This window comes from Oncorhynchus mykiss, chromosome 7, assembly GCF_057628025.1.
Source record: "Oncorhynchus mykiss isolate SJ-2025 chromosome 7, ASM5762802v1, whole genome shotgun sequence".
Classification (NCBI taxonomy): domain Eukaryota; kingdom Metazoa; phylum Chordata; class Actinopteri; order Salmoniformes; family Salmonidae; genus Oncorhynchus; species Oncorhynchus mykiss.
The window spans coordinates 52114580-52136539 of NC_143028.1; the positions used below are offsets into that span (position 1 = coordinate 52114580).

General features: G+C 42.9%; 1 protein-coding gene across 1 annotated transcript in view; it reads left to right on the forward strand.

Annotated features, from left to right (window-relative positions):
* cdk18 (cyclin dependent kinase 18) overlaps nt 1-21960 on the forward strand; it is a 52023-nt gene that overhangs the window by 17592 nt on the left and 12471 nt on the right. The window contains exon 2 of the mRNA XM_021609832.3: nt 12030-12151. Coding sequence (XP_021465507.1) covers nt 12034-12151 — 118 coding nt within the window. The 5' untranslated portion in view covers nt 12030-12033. The remainder of the gene's footprint in view (nt 1-12029; nt 12152-21960) is intronic.

The window sequence follows — 21960 nt, forward strand, 5'->3', positions numbered from 1 at the left end:
TGAAGACTATTTCTTCCTAACAAAGACAGCCAACTTCGCCAAACGGGGGATGATTTAACAAAAGCGCATTTGCGAAAAAAGCACAATCGTTGCACGACTGTACCTAACCATAAACATCAATGCCTTTCTTAAAATCAATACACAAAGTATATATTTTTTAAACCTGCATATTTAGCTAAAATAAATCCAGGTTAGCAGGCAATATTAACCAAGTGAAATTGTGTCACTTTTCTTGCTTTCATTGCACGCAGAGTCAGGGTATATGCAACAGTTTGGGCCGCCTGGCTTGTTGCGAACTAATTTGCCAGAATTTTATGAAATTATGACATAACATTGAAGGTTGTGCAATGTAACAGCAATATTTAGACTTAGGGATGCCACCCGTTAGTTAAAATACGGAACGGTTCCGTATTTCACTGAAATAATAAAAGTTTTTGTGGAGAGATGGGTAACGATGCTTTGAGGGTGGCTGTTGTCGATGTGTTGTCGATGTGTTCCTGGTTCGAACCCAGGTAGGGGTGAGGAGAGGGACGGAAGCTATACTGTTACACTGGCAATACTAAAGTGCCTATAAGAACATCCAATAGTCGAAGGTATATGAAATATAAATGGTATAGAGAGAAATAGTCCTATAAATACTATATAACTACATCCTAAACCTCTTACCTTGGAATATTGAAGTCTCATGTTAAAAGGAACCAGCAGCTTTCATATGTTCTCATGTTCTGAGCAAGGAACTTAAATGTTAGCTTTTTTTACATGGCACATTTTGCACTTTTACTTTCTTCTTCAACATTTTGTTTTTGCATTATTTAAAAATAAGTGTTCATTCAGAATTGTTGTAATTGTCATTATTACAAATAAATAAATAAAAATCGACCGATTTTAATCGGTATCGGCTTTTTTTGGTCCTCCAATAAATCGGTATCGGTATCAGCGTTGAAAAATCATAATTGGTCGACCTCTAGTTTAAAGCAGACCACCATAGTCCCTGTGCCCAAGAACACTAAGGTAACTTGCCTAAATGACTACCAACCCGTAGCACTCACGTCTGTAGCCATGAAGTGCTTTGAAAGGCTGGTCATGGCTCACAACAACACCATTATCCCTGAAACACTAGACCCACTCCAATTTGCATACCGCCCCAACAGATCCACAGATGAGGCAATCTCTATTGCACTCCACACTGCCCTTTCCCACAGAAGGACCACATATATGAGAATGCTATTCATTGATTACAGCTCAGCATTCAACACCATAGTGCCCTCAAAGCTCATCAATAAGCTAAGGACCCTGGGACTAAACACTTCCCACTACAAGTGGATCCTGGACTTCGTGACAGGACGCCCCCAGGTAGTAAGGGTAGGTAACAACACATCCGCCACGCTGATCCTCAACACGGAGGCCTCCCAGGGGTGCTTGCTCAGCCCCCTCCTGTACTCCATGTTCATTCATGACTGCATGGCCAGGCACTACTCCAACATCATTAAGTTTGCCGATGACGCAACAGTGGAAGGCCTGATTACCGACAACGATGCGACAGCCTATAGGGAGGAGGTCAGAGACCTGGCCATGTGGTGCCAAGATAACAACCTCTTCCCTCAACATGATCAAGACAAAGGAGATGATTGTGGACTACAGGAAAAGGAGGACCGAGCACACCCCCATTCTCATCGACGGGGCTGTAGTGTAGCATATTGAGAGCTTTAAGTTCCTTGGTGTCCACATCACCAACAAACTATCATGGTCCAAACACACCAAGACAGCTGTAAAGAGGGCACGACAAAGCCTATTCCCCCTCAGGAGACTATGAAGATTTGGCATGGGTCCTCAGATCCTCAAAAAGTTCTACAACTGCACCATCGAGAGCATGGTTGTATGGTATGGCCTGGTATGGCAACGGCTCTGCCTCCGACCGCAAGGCACTACAGAGGGTAGTGCGTGTGTGTTTTGTCGGTGCGTGGTTCCGCTTATACAGGACTATTAAAGGCCCAGTGCACTACTTTAATGATTCCCCCCCTGACGTCCTGCGGCTATGACTTTCCATTATGTAAATAACATTTATCATAACCATAACTTGACCTCAGCAGCAGATTAAATATGTCCTGATTCTCCACTCTTCCTTTAGATATCTAGCTCACTGAGATACCGTCCAAAGGTTATGTGTAGAGACAAAACAGACATTATCATTCAATAACTGTGCAGGGGTGTTTACTGTAAGTACAGACAGAGGAAAGTGCCCAGCCTGCTCTGTTTTCTGTATATATGCCAAAAACACCTGTGTGAGTGAGTACAGTACATAGTAATTGACACTCTGCAATCATACACTCTCCAGCACACTTAGTTCAACACAGCCAAGGTCGACATCTGATGTTCCAGGTACAATCACATCACATGCACCTGCATGAGCACATTAACAAGCATACACACACACTTCTTTTTTTACAATATACACTTGCAAACACTGAGTGCACACAAAGACTTTGTAATTGCAAGCACAATGTCATATTATGACTATAACCAAAAGGAAAATGACCAAACAAGATAAGAATGCATAACATAAATGTCCTATTACATAAAGCTGCATGGCCAAGCCTGGAACACAATGGAGCACTCTAATGTTGACCCAGCAGAGTGAGATATTTGTTTTTCACTTAGGCCCATGATGTACAGTCGGCCTTCTGTTCAGAGAGAGAGCGAGAGAGATGCACACACCAGACACACACACACCGAAGATGGAGAGACCGAGAGGGGGGACAAGACAGAGCCCAAAGAAAGGAGCATTTGTTGTCTTACGAGTCATCTCTCAGCTGCTGGCGAGGAAAAATACAAAAGGTTATCTTTATTATTGTCTCACCACAGATGAGGAGAGAGGGATGGATGGAGGAGGGACAGATCAGGGGAAAACTCCCACCATGCATGGTGAGTCTGAGTCCATGAGACGTGTCATTGTAATGTTGAACACGACAACAGTCCCTTTGGAACATGACCAGAGGAGAAACAACAGTCCTTCACCACTGTACTGTACTTATATTATCTGCAGTCACTCACACACAATTACCACAACAGCCCTTTACAGCTCTAACATTTCACTGAAGAACATAAGTGCTTCCAATTCTGTTTTCTTTGTGTATAGTGGATTGTTTTGTGTCTTGAAAGTAGCTTGTCTTTTAGTCTCTTGCACCTGGAAATAACAAACTTTGCACTGGACTGGTCAACGGCTGTGTTTGGATGTGAATTTGCTTGTGCGTGTACCTGCTTGTGTGCAATGGTGCTTCTGTACTCTGGTATATAGGGGGACAGATGTTCAATGTTCCTGTGTGTGCCTTCTGTCTGTAGTCCTGTCGGGACATTCTCTCTAGGAGAATGTTGTCGGATGTGTGTAGAGACAGTGTATGTGTTGTGTGTATTCGTAGACAACGAGTTTGTGTGGATGAAAGAGTGTGCATGTGCAATGTGTGTGTATGTATGTTTGTGTGTGTTTTGGAGAGCTACCGCCGGTTACACAGGCAGCGCTTGAATGAGCAGTCTTTCGGTGCGTGTGAACTGTTGGGGCGAGAGGTAATATGACCACAGGCCCAGAGTTGGCCTCACTACTGAGCAGTAACAAAGTCTGCACAGTACAAAGGCACACTCATTCATTGTTCTTCCTTAAATCCATTTTTACAAAATAAACACCAGCTCAATCTTTCTTTCTCTTCCTCTCACATCCCCCTCTCCTCACATCATGTGCCATTCTTACTGCATGCTCATCTGCTTTCCACAACTTCCTTTTTAAAATCCATCAAACCATGTCAAGGGCAAGGTATTGGTATTTAGGATTGTGATGCACATTTGCCATGGTACTTTGAATGTTTTTTTCAATGTTCTCATCCTTTCTTTTTCCATTGAAATATCTGTGTATCTGTTTGTTTGTGACTGCTGTCTCCTCTCCTGCCAGGTTCAGAGGTCTGATTGGAAAATCACACTGGTCAGATTAGACTGCTTCCTACTGTAATGGATTTTCCTACCATTGAGCCCAGGCACACATTTCAGCCTATTTCATGTGGTTTTGGGATATTTCTGTGGGCTGGAGAGTGTGTGTGTCATGTTCCTGATGTGCACTGACCTGCATAAACCCATGAAGCCAAAGTGAACAAGCACACATCATCTACCTCAGTAGGCTGTATTCTTGAGAGAAGTTTAATCCAGGACAATGGTTGATTTCTACAGACATTTGGGTTGTGGATTTACAGTATATGACAGGAGTTATTATGGAAGTCCTTTTTGCTAGAAAGACTATTTGAACAATAGTTAATTGAATGAATCATCATGATCCATCTAAGACAGAAGTGATAAACACAACAAGCAGCTAATAGACTCAACTTTCCTTTTATAACTCTTCTAATGCATTCTAAACTTTACAGGAGAGAGTATTGCTGGAGTGGAGCAGAGAGACCATTAGTGCTCTCTCTCTCTCAGGAGAAAGATGCACCATTAAGGCTCTGTGTCCAGGACTGATCAGAGGGAATGAATGGCGGGACTGAGCCTTGCTGGCACCCCTACATGACCAGATGCCCTCTGATTGTGTGTGTGTGTGTTAATCGTCTAATTATCTGTGTGTGTGGGGGGGGAGGGGGGGGGATTGTGTTCCCTTTCAAATACACCAAACCCCACTGAGCCTTCATGTGTTGAACATAGAACACTCATAACTTATTTTTCTCAATCTTCTCTGCATCTTCTGGTCTTCTGTAGTTGTGTATCCTGCATTGACCACCCACACACACACACACACACACACACAGTCATACTGTACATTTACTGAGCCTGACGCCATGTTCTTTGACAGTGTTAAAGCCATCCTATTGGCTCAGAGCATAGAGCTCCCAGAATGCACCCTGCTCCAAACAGAGGGATATGTTGTCTGTAAACAAGATACTTGGAGCACACCACCATTGGTAACACTTCCCTGACAACACACAAACATACTTACTCTGTGCTCAGGAACACTTCGTATGCTGATTACTCAACACTACATACGTCAGCTACTGCAGCAAATAAAATTACTGCAACATTTAACAAAGAGCTGCAGTCATTTTTAGAATGTGTGGCAAAAAAAACTAAAAGCTAAAAAAACTAAAAGCATTGTATTTGGGACATATCATTCGCTAAACCCTAAACCTCAACTAAATCATGTAATGACTAATGTGGAAATCAAGCATGTTGAGGAGACAACTGCTTGATGTAACCCTGGATTGCAAACTGTCATGGTCAAAACATATTGTTACAACGATAGCTAAGATGGGGAGAGGTCTCTTCGTATCGCTATCAACAAAACAAGTCCTACAGGCCCTAGGTTTGTCGCACCTGAACTACTGCCCAGTTATATGGTCAAGTGCCACAAAAGGGACAAGCAAACAACAGTTGGCCCAGAACAGAGAGGCACGGCTGGCCCTTAAATGTACACGGAGAGCTAACATCAATAACATGCGTGAGGTGGGGTGGGCATTCTATGTTGTTGTTCTATGTTTTGTTCTGTTGTTATATTTCTATGTGTTTGGCCTTGTATGATTCTCAATCAGAGGCAGGTGTCAGTCGTTGTCTCTGATTGGGAGCCATATTTAGGTAGCCTGTTTTCTATTGTGTTTTGTGGGTGGTTGTATCCTGTGTTAGTGTTTTCACCATATGGGACTGTTTCGGTTGTTTGTATTTTTTGTTCAGTCTTCTGTTGATTTATTAAATATATCATTATGGACACTTACGACGCTACACATTGGTCTGATCCTTGCTACTCCTCCTCTGAAGAAGAGGAATTCCGTTACAATATGATGTGGTAAAGTAGTGTGTAATAATGTGTTGTGTGATTTGTAATTGCCTTAGTCTTTTTTGAACCTCAGGAAGAGTAGCTGCTGCTTTGGCAGGTACTAATGGGGATCTGTAAGAAATACAAAATTTATGTTACGACACACAATTAAGCTGCTTTGGAGTGCTGGAAAGAGAAAAGGGGAGGAGAGCAGTGAGGAAAAGGCGACGTGAGATGTTTCACTCTTGCCCGACTCAAAATAAGCCAAATGTGTTTCTATCGGCTTATTTTGGATCTAAGCTTCTCACCTGTCTTCCCGCCTTTGGGACAATGACTCCCATTTGTTAGGGCATGGAGACATGAGCATCTCATCATTAAATACAGATCTCTGAGAAGAGCAATGAATCGAGAGGCTGAATCCAAAGGACATAGAACTATCATTCTCTTGTCTCTCCCAACCTTTGAGGGGAAAGATTTAATGCAACACCAGGTTTGCTGGTCATCTGCCTAACAGACGTTGCTTTTAAAGGGGCAATCACCAGTTGCTACATCTATTTTTATAAATGAATGGCATATACCCATTAATTCTTAAAGAATATATTTTATAAATGACTCAATCTAATTTTATTGGTTAACTCGTTTCAACCACTACACAAATTTCTTGTCCTAACCGACTTGTTAGAACTATAGTTCTATGACATCTACTTTACAGACAGATTAGACAGATTATTTCACTTATAATTCACTGTATCACAATTCCAGTTGGTCAGAAGTTTACATGCACTGTCAACTTAGTGTCTTTAAACAGCTTGGAAAATCCCAGGAAAGTATGTCATGGCTTTAGAAGCTTCTGATAGGCTAATTAACATCATTTGAGTCAATTGGAGGTGTACCTGTAGATGTATTTCAAGGCCTACCTTAAACTCACTGCATCTTTGCTTGACAAATTGTAGACCTCCAAGTCTGGTTCATCCTTGGGAGAAATTTCCAAACGCCTGAAGGTACCACGTTCATCTTAACAAGGAAGAATCCACTGCTCCAAAAATGCTGTAAAAAAGCTAGACTACGGTTTGCAACTGCACATGGGGACAAATATCATACTTTTTAGAGAAATGTCCCCTGGTCTGATGAAACATAAATATAACTGTTTGGCCATAATGACCATTGTTATGTTTGGAGGAAAAAGGGGGAGGCTTGCAAGCCGAAGAACACCATCCCAACCATGAAGCACGGGGGTGGCAGCATCATGTTGTGGAGGTGCTTGGCTGCAGGAGGGACTGGTGCGCTTCACAAAATAGATGGCATCATGAGGCAGGAAAATTGTGGATATATTGAAGCAACATCTCGACATCAGTCAGGAAGTTAAAGCTTGGTCGCAAATGGGTCTTCCAATTGGACAATGACCCCAAGCATACTTCCAAAGTTGTGGCAAAATAGCCTAAGGACAACAAAGTCAAGGTATTGGAGTGGCCAAAACAAAGCCTTGTGTGTGAGCAAGGAGGCCTACAAACCTGACTCAGTTACACCAGCTCTGTCAGGAGGAATGGGCCAAAGTTCACCCAACTTATTGTGGGAAGCTTAAACAATTTAAAGGCAATGCCACCAAATACTAATTGATTGTATGTAAACTTCTGACCCAATTGGAATGTGATGAAAGAAATAAAAGCTGAAATAAATCATTCTCTCTACTATTATGCTGACATTTCACATTCTTAAAATAAAGTGGTGATCCTTACTGACCTAAAACTGCATTTTTACTAGGATTAAATGTTAGGAATTGTGAAAAACTGTGTTTACATACACCTTAGCCAAATACATTTAAACTTCCGACTTCAACTGTAAGTATATGGATGAGCGATGGCCGAGCGGCATAGATGGTATAAAATACAGTATATACTGCACATGTGATATGAGTAATGTAAGATATGTAAACATGATTTAAAGTGGCATTATTTAAAGTGACTAGTGATCCATTTATTAGTGTCCAGTGATTGGAACGTTGTTCTGAAAGAGCTGCAAAATCTGGACCCCTACAAATCAGCCAGGCTAGACAATCTGGACCCTCTCTTTCTAAAATTATCTGCTGAAATTGTTGCAACCCCTATTACTAGCCTGTTCTCAACCTCTTTCGTATCGTCTGAGATTCCCAAAGGTTGGAAAGCTGCCGCGATCATCCACCTCTTTATAGGGGGAGACATTCTAGACCCAAACTGCTACAGACCTATATCTATCCTACCCTGCCTTTCTAAGGTCTTTGAAAGCCAAGTTAACAAACATATTAGCGACCATTTCGAATCCCACCGTACCTTCTCCGCTATGCAATCTGGTTTCAGAGCTGGTCATGGTTGCACCTCAGCCATGCTCAAGGTCCTAAATTACATCATAACCGCCATCGATAAGAGACATTACTGTGCAACCGTATTCATCGACCTGGCCAAGGCTTTCGACTGTCAATCACCATATTCTTATCGGCAGACTCAACATCCTGGGTTTCTCAAATGACTGCCTCGCCTGGTTCACCAACTACTTCTCTGATAGAGTTCAGTGTGTCAAATTGTAGGGCGTGTGTTCCGGACCTCTGGCAGTCTCTATGGGGGTGCCAGAGGGTTCAATTCTCGGGCCGACTCTCTTCTCTGTATACATCAATGATGTTGCTCTTGCTGCTGGTGATTCTTTGATCCACCTCTACGCAGACGACACCATTCTGTGTACTTCTGGCCCTTCTTTGGGCACTGTGTTAACAAACCTCCAGACGAGCTTCAATGCCATACATACAACTCTCCTTCCGTGGCCTCCAACTGTTCTTAAATGCAAGTAAAACGAAATGCATGCTCTTAAATCTATCGCTGCCTGCACCTGCCCGCCCGTCCAGCATCACTACTCTGGACGGTTCTGACTTAGAATATGTGGACAACTACAAATACCTAGGTGTCTGGCTAGACTAAACTCTCCAGACTCACATTAACCATCTCCAATCCAAAATTAAATCTAGAATCGGCTTCCTATTTCACAACAAAGCATCCTTCACTCATTCTGCCAAACAAAACTGACCATCCTACCGATCCTCGACTTCGGCAATGTCATTTACAAAATAGCCTCCAACACTACTCAACAAATTGGATGCAGTCTATCACAGTGCCATCTGTTTTGTCACCAAAGCCCCATATAATAGCCCCCACTGCGACCTGTACGCTCTTGTTGGCTGGCCCTCGCTTCATATTCGTTGCCAAACCCACTGGCTCCAGGTCATCTACAAGTCTTTGCTAGGTTAAGCTCCGCCTTATCTCAGCTCACTGGTCACCATAGCAGCACCCACCTGTCGCACGCCCTCCAGCAGGTATATCTCACTGGTCAACCCCAAAGCCAATTCCTTCTTTGACGCCTTTCCTTCCAGTTCTCTGCTGCCAATGACTGGAATGAACTGCAAAAATCACTGAAGCTGGAGACTCATATCTCCCTCACTAGCTTTAAGCACCAGCTGTCAGAGCAGCTCACAGATCACTGCACCTGTACATAGCCCATCCAACTACCTCATCCCCATACTGTATTTATTTATTTATTTATTTTGGTCTTTTGCACCCCAGTATCTCTACTTGCACATTCATCTTCTGCACATCTATCACTCCAGTGTTTAATTGGTATATTGTAATTATTTCGCCACCATGGCCTATTTATTGCCTTACCTCATTTATCTTACCTCCTTTGCACACACTGTATATAGACCTTTTCTACTGTATTGTTTGTTTATTCCATGTGTAACTAGCCTACCTGGTTAAATAAAGGTAAAATAAAACTAATAGTAATTGGGTCAATGTATACAGAAGCAGCCTCTGTGTTAGTGTTTGCTGTTTAGCAGTCTGATGGCCTTGAGAGAGATCTTGTTTTTCAATCTCTCGGTCCCAGCTTTGATGCACCTGTACTGACCTCGCCTTCTGTATGATAGCGGTGTGAACAGACAGTGGCTCAGATGATTGTTGTCCTTGATGATCTTTTTGGCCTTCCTGTGACATCGGGTGCTATAGGTGTTATGGAGGGCAGGTAGTTTGCCCCCGGTGATGCGTTGTGCAGACCGCACCATCCTCTGGAGAGCCTTGCGGTTGAGGGCGGTGCAGTTGCCGTACCAGGCTGTGATACAGCCCTACAGGATGATCTTGATTGTGCATCTGTAAAAGTTTGTGGAGAAGTGAAGTGGAGTGGAGTGGAGATGTTGTTTCCTACCTTCACCACCTGGGGTGGCTGGTCAGAAAGTCCTGGACCCAGTTGCACAGGGTGGGGTTAAGACCCAGGGCCTCCAGCTTGATGATGAGCTTGGAGGGTACTATGGTGTTGAATGCTGAGCTGTAGTCAATGAACATAATTCTTATTCTCATGAGCTTAGTTCAACTGTTGTACCCCATCAGAACCCAAAATATAAGCTTGTTTTACTCCAATGTTTGTAAACGATGTAAATGTAAACAAACACTATGTAGCCTCAACATGGTCAGAACTATGATGTTGATATCATGGATGGTGGTTACATTTCTCCAGGCCCATCCCTCAGCCTTTTTACCTAAACAGGAGCTGATATTGTTTCTACTGTTGATTGTCACTTTAAAGGGAAGTGTGCATCTTCAGGTTCAAATTATTGAAAAATGGAATAAGAAATTACACAGACGAATTGTACATTTTTTAGTGGCACCGACTGGTAAGATGCTTCAGGAGGGTGGTCATGTGTGCTAGAAATGCAGAGGTCCTGGAATCAAGCCTCTGGGTGAGCCAAATTAGTGGTACTCTAAGCAAGCAGCGTGATGTCCGTTACACACATGCACGCACAATCATGTGTACGACTGAGGAACATAGTTCTGCCTACTGTTAGGTCTTAAAATAATGACATCACACACACAGTCTGAAAGGAAACTAATTAGAAAGTAGGAGACCATAGCAACCAACCTGCACTGCTGCTCAGTGATTGAGAGTGAGAGAACGATATAATGAGTGGGGGGAGAGGGTTATATGGTTATGTGATGTATTGACAAAGCAGTGTCTGGGCCATGACAGAGAGGTGACTGTATTGATTAAATGCTCTCCTGCTATTTCGCTGCCTCATTATTCCATCAATCAGTGATCTGATGTTAGCATTTTTAACAGCCAGGGAGCACCACACACAGAGTCTGTCTCTCTGTTTCTGACCTCAACCAAAGACCACAACCCAATCACTAACGGGAGCTGTTCTGTTTGGTGTGCCATGGGAGGGTGTGCAGTTAGGTTAGAGAACATTGGTTCAGCAGAGGGTAGTTACATATTCACTTCCCTCTGTCCAGACAGTCTGATCGTTATGCTCTTTCACCCCGGGGATTATGGATAGTGGTTCAAATTGTATAATGTGGTTGTAGCGTGTAAAATGTTAAGGACATGGTGTTGTTTGAGTAACTTTGCCTTGGATCTGAAAACTTGTGTTATTTATTTAACCCTTATTTTACCAGGTACTTTGACTGAGAACCCATTCTCATTTACAGCAACGATCTGGGGAATAGTTACAGGGGAGAGGAGGGGGGATGAATGAGCCAATTGTAAGCTGGGATGACTTTTACCTCAGTGGGCTTACATCAAATCAAAGTTGATTTGTCATGTGTGCCGAATACAACAGGTGTAAACCTTACAGTGAAATGCTTACTTGCAGGCTCTGACCAATGGTGTGAAAAAAAAAGAAAAAAAGTGTGTGTGTGTAGGTAAGTAAAGAAATAAAACAACAGTAAAAAGACATTTGAAAAAAGAGTAGCAAGGCTACATACAGACACCTGTTAGTCAGGCTTATTGAGGTAGTATGTACATGTAGGTATTGTTAAAGTGACATGCATATATGATGAACAGAGAGTAGCAGATGTGTAAAAAGAGGGGTTGGCGGGTGGTGGGACACAATGCACATAGCCTGGTTAGCCAATGTGCTAAAGGTCTTACTCACGTTGGCTACGGAGAGCGTAATCACACAGTCGTCCGGAACAGCTGATGCTCTCATGCATGCCTCAGTGTTGCATGCCTCGAAGCGAGCATAGAAGTGATTTAGCTCGTCTGGTAGGCTCATGTCACTGGGCAGCTCACGGCTGTGCTTCCCCTTGTTGTCTGTAATAGTTTGCAAGCCCTGCCACATCCGACGAGCGTCGGAGCCGGTGTAGTATGAGTCTGGAGTGATATACAGCAAAAAAACAGGGTTCGATACCCAGTCATTTACATACATGTATGCCTTGTTCTCTCTCTCTCTCTCTCTCAGCGCCATGAACAAGATGAAGAACTTTAAGCGACGTTTCTCTCTGTCTGTCCCTCGCACTGAGACCATCGAGGAAAATGAGTTCACTGAGCAAATCAACCAGCTCAACATCCAACACACTCAGGGTAAGACCTCTAACTACCTTGCACTGCCTGTCCAACACTGTCCAATGACACACAGTAAATCATCTCCTCTGTCCTTGTATCCGGTGGGTCTTGCTGTTATGAGTGTTGCTAATGGATGACAGCGTTTTGGGACAATATTTAGAAACAGGAAGCTCAAAATCCTGATCCCAGATCTTACACTACTTTCTCCTCCATACCTCCCTGCATTCATTTATTCATCATTTTATTAATGGATCAGGCCATTCTTTGATCCGTTTGTAATCAAACCACCAGCCCAGTCATCTCTGTACGAGCCCCACTCTGTCCCCACAGCCTGTACATCACTGATTTCCAGCTAAGGGAAGGCTGCAGTTTGATGAGTTTAGGACACACATTTACACAAGCTCCGAGTGGAGCGATAGAAGAGAGGAGAAGCAGAAAGAGAGGTGTGTGTGTGTGTGTAAGAGAGGACAGGAGAGGGAGAGAGAGGACAGGAGAGGGAGAGAGAAAGACGGAGGGGGAGAGAGAAAGACGGAGGGGGAGAGAGAAAGACGGAGGGGGAGAGAGAAAGACGGAGGGGGAGAGAGAAAGACGGAGGGGGAGAGAGAAAGACGGAGGGGGAGAGAGAAAGACGGAGGGGGAGAGAGAAAGACGGAAGGGGAGAGAGAAAGACGGAGGGGGAGAGAAAGACGGAGGGGGAGAGAGAAAGACGGAAGGAGAGAGAGAAAGACGGAAGGGGAGAGAGAAAGACGGAAGGGGAGAGAGAAAGACGGAGGGAGAGAGAGAAAGACGGAAGGGGAGAGAGAAAGACGGAGGGAGAGAGAGAAAGACGGAAGGGGAGAGAGAAAGACGGAAGGGGAGAGAGAAAGACGGAAGGGGAGAGAGAAAGACGGAAGGGGAGAGAGAAAGACGGAAGGGGAGAGAGAAAGACGGACAGAGAGAGAAAGACGGACAGAGAGAGAGGGGTGGAAGAGTGAGACGGGGTGCTGGGAGCTGAGGCGGATGGGGATTAGCAGTGTTCAAGACACATTTATACAAGCCAATCTCCCTTGTTGTAGGCCACTGGGTCAGAGCAACAACCATCCTCTCATCTGGCACTAGTCTGCCCTGCAGCAGTGAAAGAAAACCTTTTAACCATTGTGCTCTGGTGTTCATAGTGTTCTTTAGGCTCTCTGTCAATCCAGACATTCTACCCTTCGCAACCCGTTATTCCACCACAGCCTGTTTCAGACAATAACTGAACAAAGATTTCATGAAATAATCATTGATTTCTGCAACAGTGAATCAGGGCGATGCTGTCCAACTTTCTGTCCATGTTTGGAGTGACGGACTTGGCTGACATTTTTATTAACCACATAACCTAACATTCCTTTCAACTCCTAATGAGTTTGGGATAAAACATCAGCAACTCAAATAATGTTTTTTTCACATCAAGATACAGCTCAATCATATTCCCTGACACTGAAATACCAGAACACACAAAAAGCTTGTCACATGCATCAGAGCAGCTGTCTTTACAGTGGTCATGTCTTTATTGTTTCTAATGGATCTTTATTGCAAACAAAAAGAGAAACACAATCAGCTCGCAGATCAGAATGACTATATATAGGTGTATATCCTTAAGGCAGTTTTATCAACATAATATCTCCTTCAGTCGCCTGTCTCGGTAGGTTAGCAAAAAAAGTCAATTAGTCACGTCTGAGTGAGAGATTAATTCATTAGCAAACCTTACAGGCTAACGTGTGTGTACCAGGGAGGCCACCCTTCTGCCTGCCAGTCTAATCTTTAACACAATCTAATACAGCAACCTAGTTTACAGTGCCTTCGGGAAGTATTCAGACCCCTTGACTTTTTCCACAATTTGTTAGGTTACAGCCTTATTCTAAAATGTATTAAATCATGTTTTTCCCTCATCAATCTACACACCCCATAATGACAAAGCAAAAACGTATCGCATTTCCATTAATATTCAGACCCTTTACTCAGTACTTTGTTAAAGCACCTTTGGCAGCGATTACAGCCTTCAAGTCTTCTTGGGTATGACGCTACAAGCTTGGCACACCTGTATTTGGGGAGTTTCTTCCATTCTTCTCTGCAGATCCTCTGAAGCTCTGTCAGGTTGGATAGGGAGCGTTGCTGCACAGCTATTTTTAGGTCTCCAGAGATGTTTGATCGTGTTCCGGTCTGGGCCTTGGCTGGGCCACTCAATGACATAGAGATTTGTCCCAAAGCCACTCCTGCGGTGTCTTGCCTGTGTGCTTAGGGTCGTTGTCCTGTTGGAAGGTGAACCTTCGCCCCACTTTGAGGTCCTGAGGGCTCGGGAGCAGGTTTTCCTCAGGGATCTCTCTGTCCTTTGCTCCGTTCTTCTTTGCCTCGATCCTGACTACTCTCCCATTCCCTGCCACTGAAAAATACCCCACAGCATGATGCTGCCACCACCATGCTTCACTGTAGGGATGGTGCCAGGTTTCCTCCAGACATGATTCTTGGCATTCAGGCCAAAGAGTTCATTGTTGTTTTCATCAGACCAGAGAAACTTGTTTCTCATGTTCTGAGTTTTTAGGTGCCTTTTGGCAAACTCCAAGCGAGCTGAGGAGTGGCTTCCATCTGGCCACTCTACCAGAGGCCTGACTGAGTGCTGCAGAGATGTTTTTCCTTCTAAAAGGTTCTCCCATCTCCACAGGGGAACTCTAGAGCACTGTCAGAGTGACCATCAGGTTCTTGGTCACCTCCCTGACCAAGGCCCTTCTCCACCTCCCTGACCAAGGCCCTTCTCTCCCGATTTCTCAGTTTGGCCAGCTCTAGGAAGAGTCTTGGTGGTTCCAAACTTGTTCCATTTAAGAATGATGGAGGGCACTGTGTTCTTGGGGACCTTCAATGCTGCAGACATTTTTTGGAACTCTTCCCCAGATCTGTGTTTCGACACAATCCTGTCTCGGCGCTCTACGGACAATTCCTTTGACCTCATGGCTTGGTCTTTGCTTTGATATGCACTGTAAACTGTGGGACCTGATATAGACAGGTCTGTGCCTCTCCAAATCATGTCCAATCAACTGTATTTACCACAGGTGGACTCCAGTCAAGTTGTAGAAACATCTCAAGGATGATCAATGGAAACAGGATGCACCTGAGCATAATTTCGAGTCTCATACCAAAGGGTCTGAATAATTATGTAAATAAGGTATGTTTTTTTTATATACATTTGCAAACATTTCTAAAAACTTGTTTTAGCTTTGGCATTATGGAGTATTGTGTGTAGATATCTGAGGATTATTTATTTAGTCAATTTTAGAACGAGGCTATAACAAAATGTGGAAAAGGTCAAGGGGTATAGTTTCACTATATTAAATAATACTTTTTATATGCTGATTGGAAGATCAACATAATGAAATAATTGAATTAGTTCAGGTCATCACATTAAACACTGTCATACAAAATTTTACCAGAGCCAGCTAGAGAGGAATGGATGCCCCATCGGTAGAAAACATTGTAGTAGCCTACAACAGGAAGCTTCATTAGAAATGCAACTCTGAGAGGAACTAACAGTCAGCAGACAGCTCCTGCCTTGAATTTGAGTTTCCTACCTGGCCATGTGAGAGCCTTTCAGTCTGCCCTTTAATACATTATTCATTATATCAGATGTCTATATTATCTCCCAATTTAGATAGGACTATAACACACAGTCTTTTAAATATACACATAGGCTGAAGACTCTGTACCCTCTCATCATAAAGAACAATATTATTGTGAACACTTTTCTTCCTCTTGTACCCGCACACCAACAAAAACACGACTACAAACTAACTCACACTCACTAACTCTCCTTCTTTGTGGACATGGCCTTACATAAAGACATCTTGTGGTCCACTTATTGGATTGTCCTTTTCCAAACAAGCTGTCTTATACCTTTGTGTGTGTGTGTGTGTGTGTGCGTGCGTGTGTACACGTCTCACCTGCCCTGACCCCAATTACAAGCAGACAGATCAAAGGGTTGCTGTAAATGTGATATTTAAATGACCAGCCTGCTCCCTTTATTTCTTCCCCTCTCGCTCTCTCGTTCTGTGCCCACCCATAGCAGAAGTATTAATCAAACTAAGATGACATCATAGCTATCTTTCTGACCATTAATCTATCTCCACTTCATACTAGAGGTTGACCGATTAATCGGAATGGCCGATTAATTAGGGACGATTTCAAGTTTTCATAACAATCGGAAATCGGTATTTTTGGACACCGATTTGGCCTATTTATTTACACCTCTATTTTATTTTTATTTAACTAGGCAAGTCAGTTAAGGACACATTCTTATTTTCAATGACGGCCTAGGAACGGTGGGTTAACTGCCTTGTTCAGGGGCAGAACGACAGTTTTTTACCTATAAGTACCTATAAGAACATCCAATAGTCGAAGGTTAATGAAATAGAGAGAAATAGTCCTATAATTCCTATAATAACTACAACCTTAAACTTCTTACCTGGGAATATTGAAGATTCATGTTGAAAGGAACCACCAGATTTCTTATGTTCTGAGCAAGGAACTTAAACGTAAGCTTTCTTACATGGCACATATTGCACTTTTACTTTCTTCTCCAACACTTTGTTTTTGCACGATTTAAAACCAAATTGAACATGTTTAATTATTTATTTAAGGCTACATTGATTTTTTTGATGTATTATATTAAGTTAAAATAAGTGTTCATTCAGTATTGTTGTAATTGTCATTATTACAAATACATTTTTTTTTAAATCAGCCGATTAATCGGGATCGGCTTCTTTTGGTCCTCCAATTATCGGCGTTAAAATCATAATCGGTCGACCTCTACTTCATTCCATCCAATTCCCTCTCTCTCGCCTTCGTTGATCTCTCGATCTCTATTCCATCTCTATCGCTCTTTTGCCCAATCAATTTTTCACCTTATTTTTCTAACACTTAAGTGAGCTGGTTAGATACTTGCCTTCTGCCTATGAATGATTAACTTTTATTTAAACTAAAATCTACCATCTAAATTTCCATCATCATCATTTGCGTGCATGTACACCAGAAATGGTATCTGTGTTTGCAGACACAAGTGTATCTACTAATAAAAGGAAGACTGTGGGTGCAGGAATAAATATTAATGGATGAGCTATCTGTCAGAGAGAGACTGGAGACAAGAGAAGGAAACAGAGAAAGAGGGGGAGAGGAGACCGAGAGAGAGGGGAGGGGTGCAAAGAGAGAATATTTCCCTCTGTTTAGCCCTATCCTCACATGCTTTTGTTAGCAATCAGTGTCTCCATGGAAACAACGAGTTAAAGAGCTCACTGCAGACTACATCAAACACCTCAGGAGGCAATTGGCTGAACACACACAAGAACGCGCAGAAGCACAAACACACCCTAGCAACGGTCATTGAAATTGTTAAAAGGTTTTGAAAACTATTTTAATAAATGCAACAGTTGGACAATGGATGAACACTAAAAAAACATTTTAGTCTTTTAGGAGATACTCTTATCAAGAGTGACTTACAGTACTGAGTGCATACATTTTCATACCTTTTCGTACTGGTCCTCTGTGGGAATCGAACCCACAACCCTGACATTACCATGCTCTACCAACTGAGCCTCATGGCACTACATTTTTCAATTTTTTATGAATGGAGTTCAGGCATTATATTTATTGTCAAATGGCAAAAAAAAATGTACTTGTGTGTGTATATAAACTACCGTTCAAAAGTTTGGGGTCACTTAAAAAAGCACATTTTTGTCCATTTAAAATAACATCAAATTGATCAGAAATAAGGTGTTGTCACGTTCTGTCTGACCTTAGTTCCTTTGTTTTGTCTTAGTTTTAGTATGGTCAGGGCGTGAGTTGGGGTGGGCAGTCTGTTCTTTTTTCTATGATTTGGGATTTCTGTGTTTGGCCTGGTATGGTTCTCAATCAGAGGCAGCTGTCAATCGTTGTCCCTGATTGAGAACCATACTTTGGTAGCCTGTTTTCACCCTTGAGTTGTGGGTGATTATTTTCTGTTGAGTGTTTGTATTCTGCACCAGACAGAACTGTTTCGGTTTCGTTCGTTCACTGTTGTTTTGTATTTCAGTGTTCAGTTTGATTCATTAAATATTAACATCATGAACGCATACCATGCTGCGCTTTGGTCCTCCGATCCTTCCTACTACTCCTCAGAGGAGGAGGAGGAAGAAGAAACCTGTTACAAGTGTAGACATTGTTAATGTTGTAAATGACTATTGTAGCTGGAAACACCTGATTTTTTTTTATGGATTATCTACGTAGGCGTATAGAGGCCCATTATCAGCAACCATCACTCCTGTGTTCCAATGGCACGTTGTGTTAGCTAATCCAAGTTTATCATTTTAAAAGGCTAATTGATCATTAGAAAACCCTTTTGCAATTATGTTAGCACAGCTGAAAACTGTTGTGCTGATTTAAAGAAGCAATAAAACTGGCCTTCTTTAGACTAGTTGAGTATCTGGAGCATCAGCATTTGTGGGTTAGATTACAGGCTCATAATGGCTAGAAACAAAGCACTTTATTCTGAAACTCGTCTGTCTATTCATGTTCTGAGAAATAAAGGCTATTCCATGCGAGAAATTGCCAAGAAACTGAAGATCTCGTACAACGCTGAGTAGTACTCCCTTCACAGAACAGCACAAACTGGCCCTAACCAGAATAGAAAGAGGAGTGCCCAGGTGCACAACTGAGCAAGAGGACAAGTACATTAGAATGTCTACTTTGAGAAACAGACGCCTCACAAGTCCTCAACTGTCAGCTTCATTAAATAGTACCTGCAAAACACCAGTCTCAATGTAAACAGTGAAGAGGTGACACCGGGATGCTGGCCTTCTAGGCAGAGTTCCTCTGTCCAGTGTAGTTTTTTTTCCACATATTAATATTTTATATTTATTGGCCATTCTGAGATATGGCTTTTTCTTTGCAACTGCCTAGAAGGCCAGCATCCCGGAGTCACCTCTTCAATTAAGCTGCCAGTTGAGGAATTGTGAGGCGTCTGTTTCTCAAACTATACATACATACATAACCTGTCCACACACACACACCTACTCATTACAGCGTTTTTCTTTATTTTTACTATTTTCTACATAGTAAATATATATTTTGAATTGTTTAACACTTTTTTGGTTACTACATGATTCCATGTGTGTTATTTCATAGTTTTGATGTCTTCACTTTCTACAATGTAGAAAAAAGTTTAAAAAAAAGAAAAACCCTTGAATGAGTAGGTGTGTCAACTTTTGACTGGTACTTTATATATTTTATTATTATCAAATACAACAGGTGTAGGCCTTACAGTGAAATGCTTACTTACGAGCCCCCAACCAAAAATAAGAGATAAAAGTAACAAGTAAATAAAGAGCAGCAGTAAAACAACAATAGCGAGACTATATACCAGCACAGAGTCAATGTGCGGGGGCATCGGTTAGTTGAGGTAGTATGTACATGTAGGTAGAGTTGTTAAAGTGACTATGCTTAGATGACAACAGAGGTCCTGAATGGCAGTAGAGGAGTAGAGGTCCTGGATGGCAGGAAGTTTGGCCCGTGTACTGGGCCGTTCACACTACCCTCTGTAGTACCTTGTGGTCGGAGGCTGAGCAGTTGCCATACCAGGCAGTGATGCAACAAGTCAGGATGCTCTCGACGGTGCAGCTGTATAACCTTTTGAGGATCTGAGGACCCATGCCATACCTTTTCAGTCTCCCGAGGGGGAATAGGTTTTGTTGTGCCCTCTTCACAACTGTCTTGGTGTGCTTGGAACATATTAGTTTGTTGATGATGTGGACACCAAGGAACTTGAAGCTCTCAACCTGCTCAACTGCAGCCCCGTCGATGAGAATGGAGGTGTGCTCGGTCCTCTTTTTCCTGTAGTCCACAATCATCTCTTTTGTCTTGGTCACGTTGAGGGAGAGGTTGTTGTCCTGGCACCACATGGCCAGGTCTCTGACCTCCTCCTTATAGACTGTCTCGTTGTTGTCGGTGATCAGGCCTGCCACTGTTGTGTTATCGGCAAATTGAATGATGGTGTTGGAGTCAAATAAGTGAACATGGAGTACAAGAGGGGACTGAGCAAGCATCCTTGTGTTGAGGATCAGCATTTTGGATGTGTTGTTACCTACACAGGAAGTCCAGGATCCAGTTGCCGAGGGAGGTGTTTAGTCCAAGGGTCCTTATCTTATTGATGAGCTTTGAGGGCACTATGGTGTAGTCAATGAATAGCATTCTCACATAGGTGTCCCTTTTGTCCAGCTGGGAAAGGGCAGTGTGGAGTGCACTAGAGATTGCATCATGTGTGGATCTGTTGGGGTGGTATGCAAATTGGAATGGGTCTAGGGATTTCTGGGATAATGGTATTGATGTGAACCATGGCCAGCCTTTCAAAGCACTTCATGGCTACAGACGTGAGTGCTACGGGTCGGTAGTCATTTAGGCACGTTACCTAAGTGTTCTTGGGCACAGGCACTATGGTGGTCTGCTTAAAACATGTTGGTACTACAGACTCGAACAGGGAGAGGTTGAACATTTCAGTGTAGACACTTGCCAGTTGGTCTGCGCATGCTCGTAGTACTCGTCCTGGTAATTCGTCTGGCCCTGTGGCCTTGTGAATGTTGACCTGTTTAAAGGTCTTACTCACCGGCTGCGGAGAGCGTGATCACAGTCTTCTGGAACAGCTGGTGCTCTCATGCATGTTTCAGTGGTATTTGCCTCGAAGCAAGCATATAAGTAGTTTAGCTCGTCTGGTAGGCTCATGTCACTGGGCAGCTCTCGGCTGTGCTTCCCTTTGTAGTCTGTAATGGTTTGCAAGCCCTGCCACATCCGACGAGCGTCAGAGCCGGTGTGGTATAATTCGACTTTAGTCCTGTATTGACGCTTTGCCTGTTTGATGGTTTGTCAGAGGGCATAGCGGGATTTCTTATCAGCTACCGGGCTAGAGTCCTGCTCCTTGAAAGCGGCAGCTCTAGCCTTTAGCTCAGTGTTGATGCTGCCTGTAATCCATGGCTTCTGGTTGGGGTATGTATGTACAGTCACTGTGGGGACAACGTCATCGATGCACTTATTGATGAAGCCAATAACAGTTGTGGTGTACTCCATATTCCAGTCTGTGCTAGCAAAACAGTCCTGTAGCTTAGCATCTGCTTCATCTGATCACTTTTTATTGATCTTGTCACTGGTGCGTCCCTCTAATTGTTGATTGTAAGCAGGAATCAGGAGGATAGAATTATGGTCAGATTTGTTAAATTGAGGGCGAGGGAGAACTTTGTATGCGTCTCTATGTGTGGAGTATACAGTTGAAGTCGGAAGTTTACATACACTTAGGTTGGAGTCATTAAAACTCGTTTTTCAACCATTCCACAGATTTCTTGTAAACAAACTATAGTTTTGGCAGGTCGGTTAGGACATCTACTTTGTGCATGACACAAGTCAGTTTTCCAACAATTGTTTACAGACAGATTATTTCACTTATAATTCACTGTATCACAATTCCAGTGGGTCAGAAGTTTACATACACTAAGTTGACTGTGCCTTTAAACAGATTGGAAAATTCCCAAAAATTATGCCATGGCTTTAGAAGCTTCTGGTAGGCTAATTTACATAATTTGAGTCAATTGGTGTACCTGTGGGTGTATTTCAAGGCCTACCTTCAAATTTGATGCCTCTGCTTGACATCATGGGAAAATCAAAAGAAATCAGCCAGGACCTCAGATTTAAAAAAAATTGTAGACCTCCACAAGTCTGGTTCATCCTTGGGAGCAATTTCCAAACACCTAAAGATACCAAGTTCATCTGTACAAACAATAGTATGCAAGTATAAACACCATGGG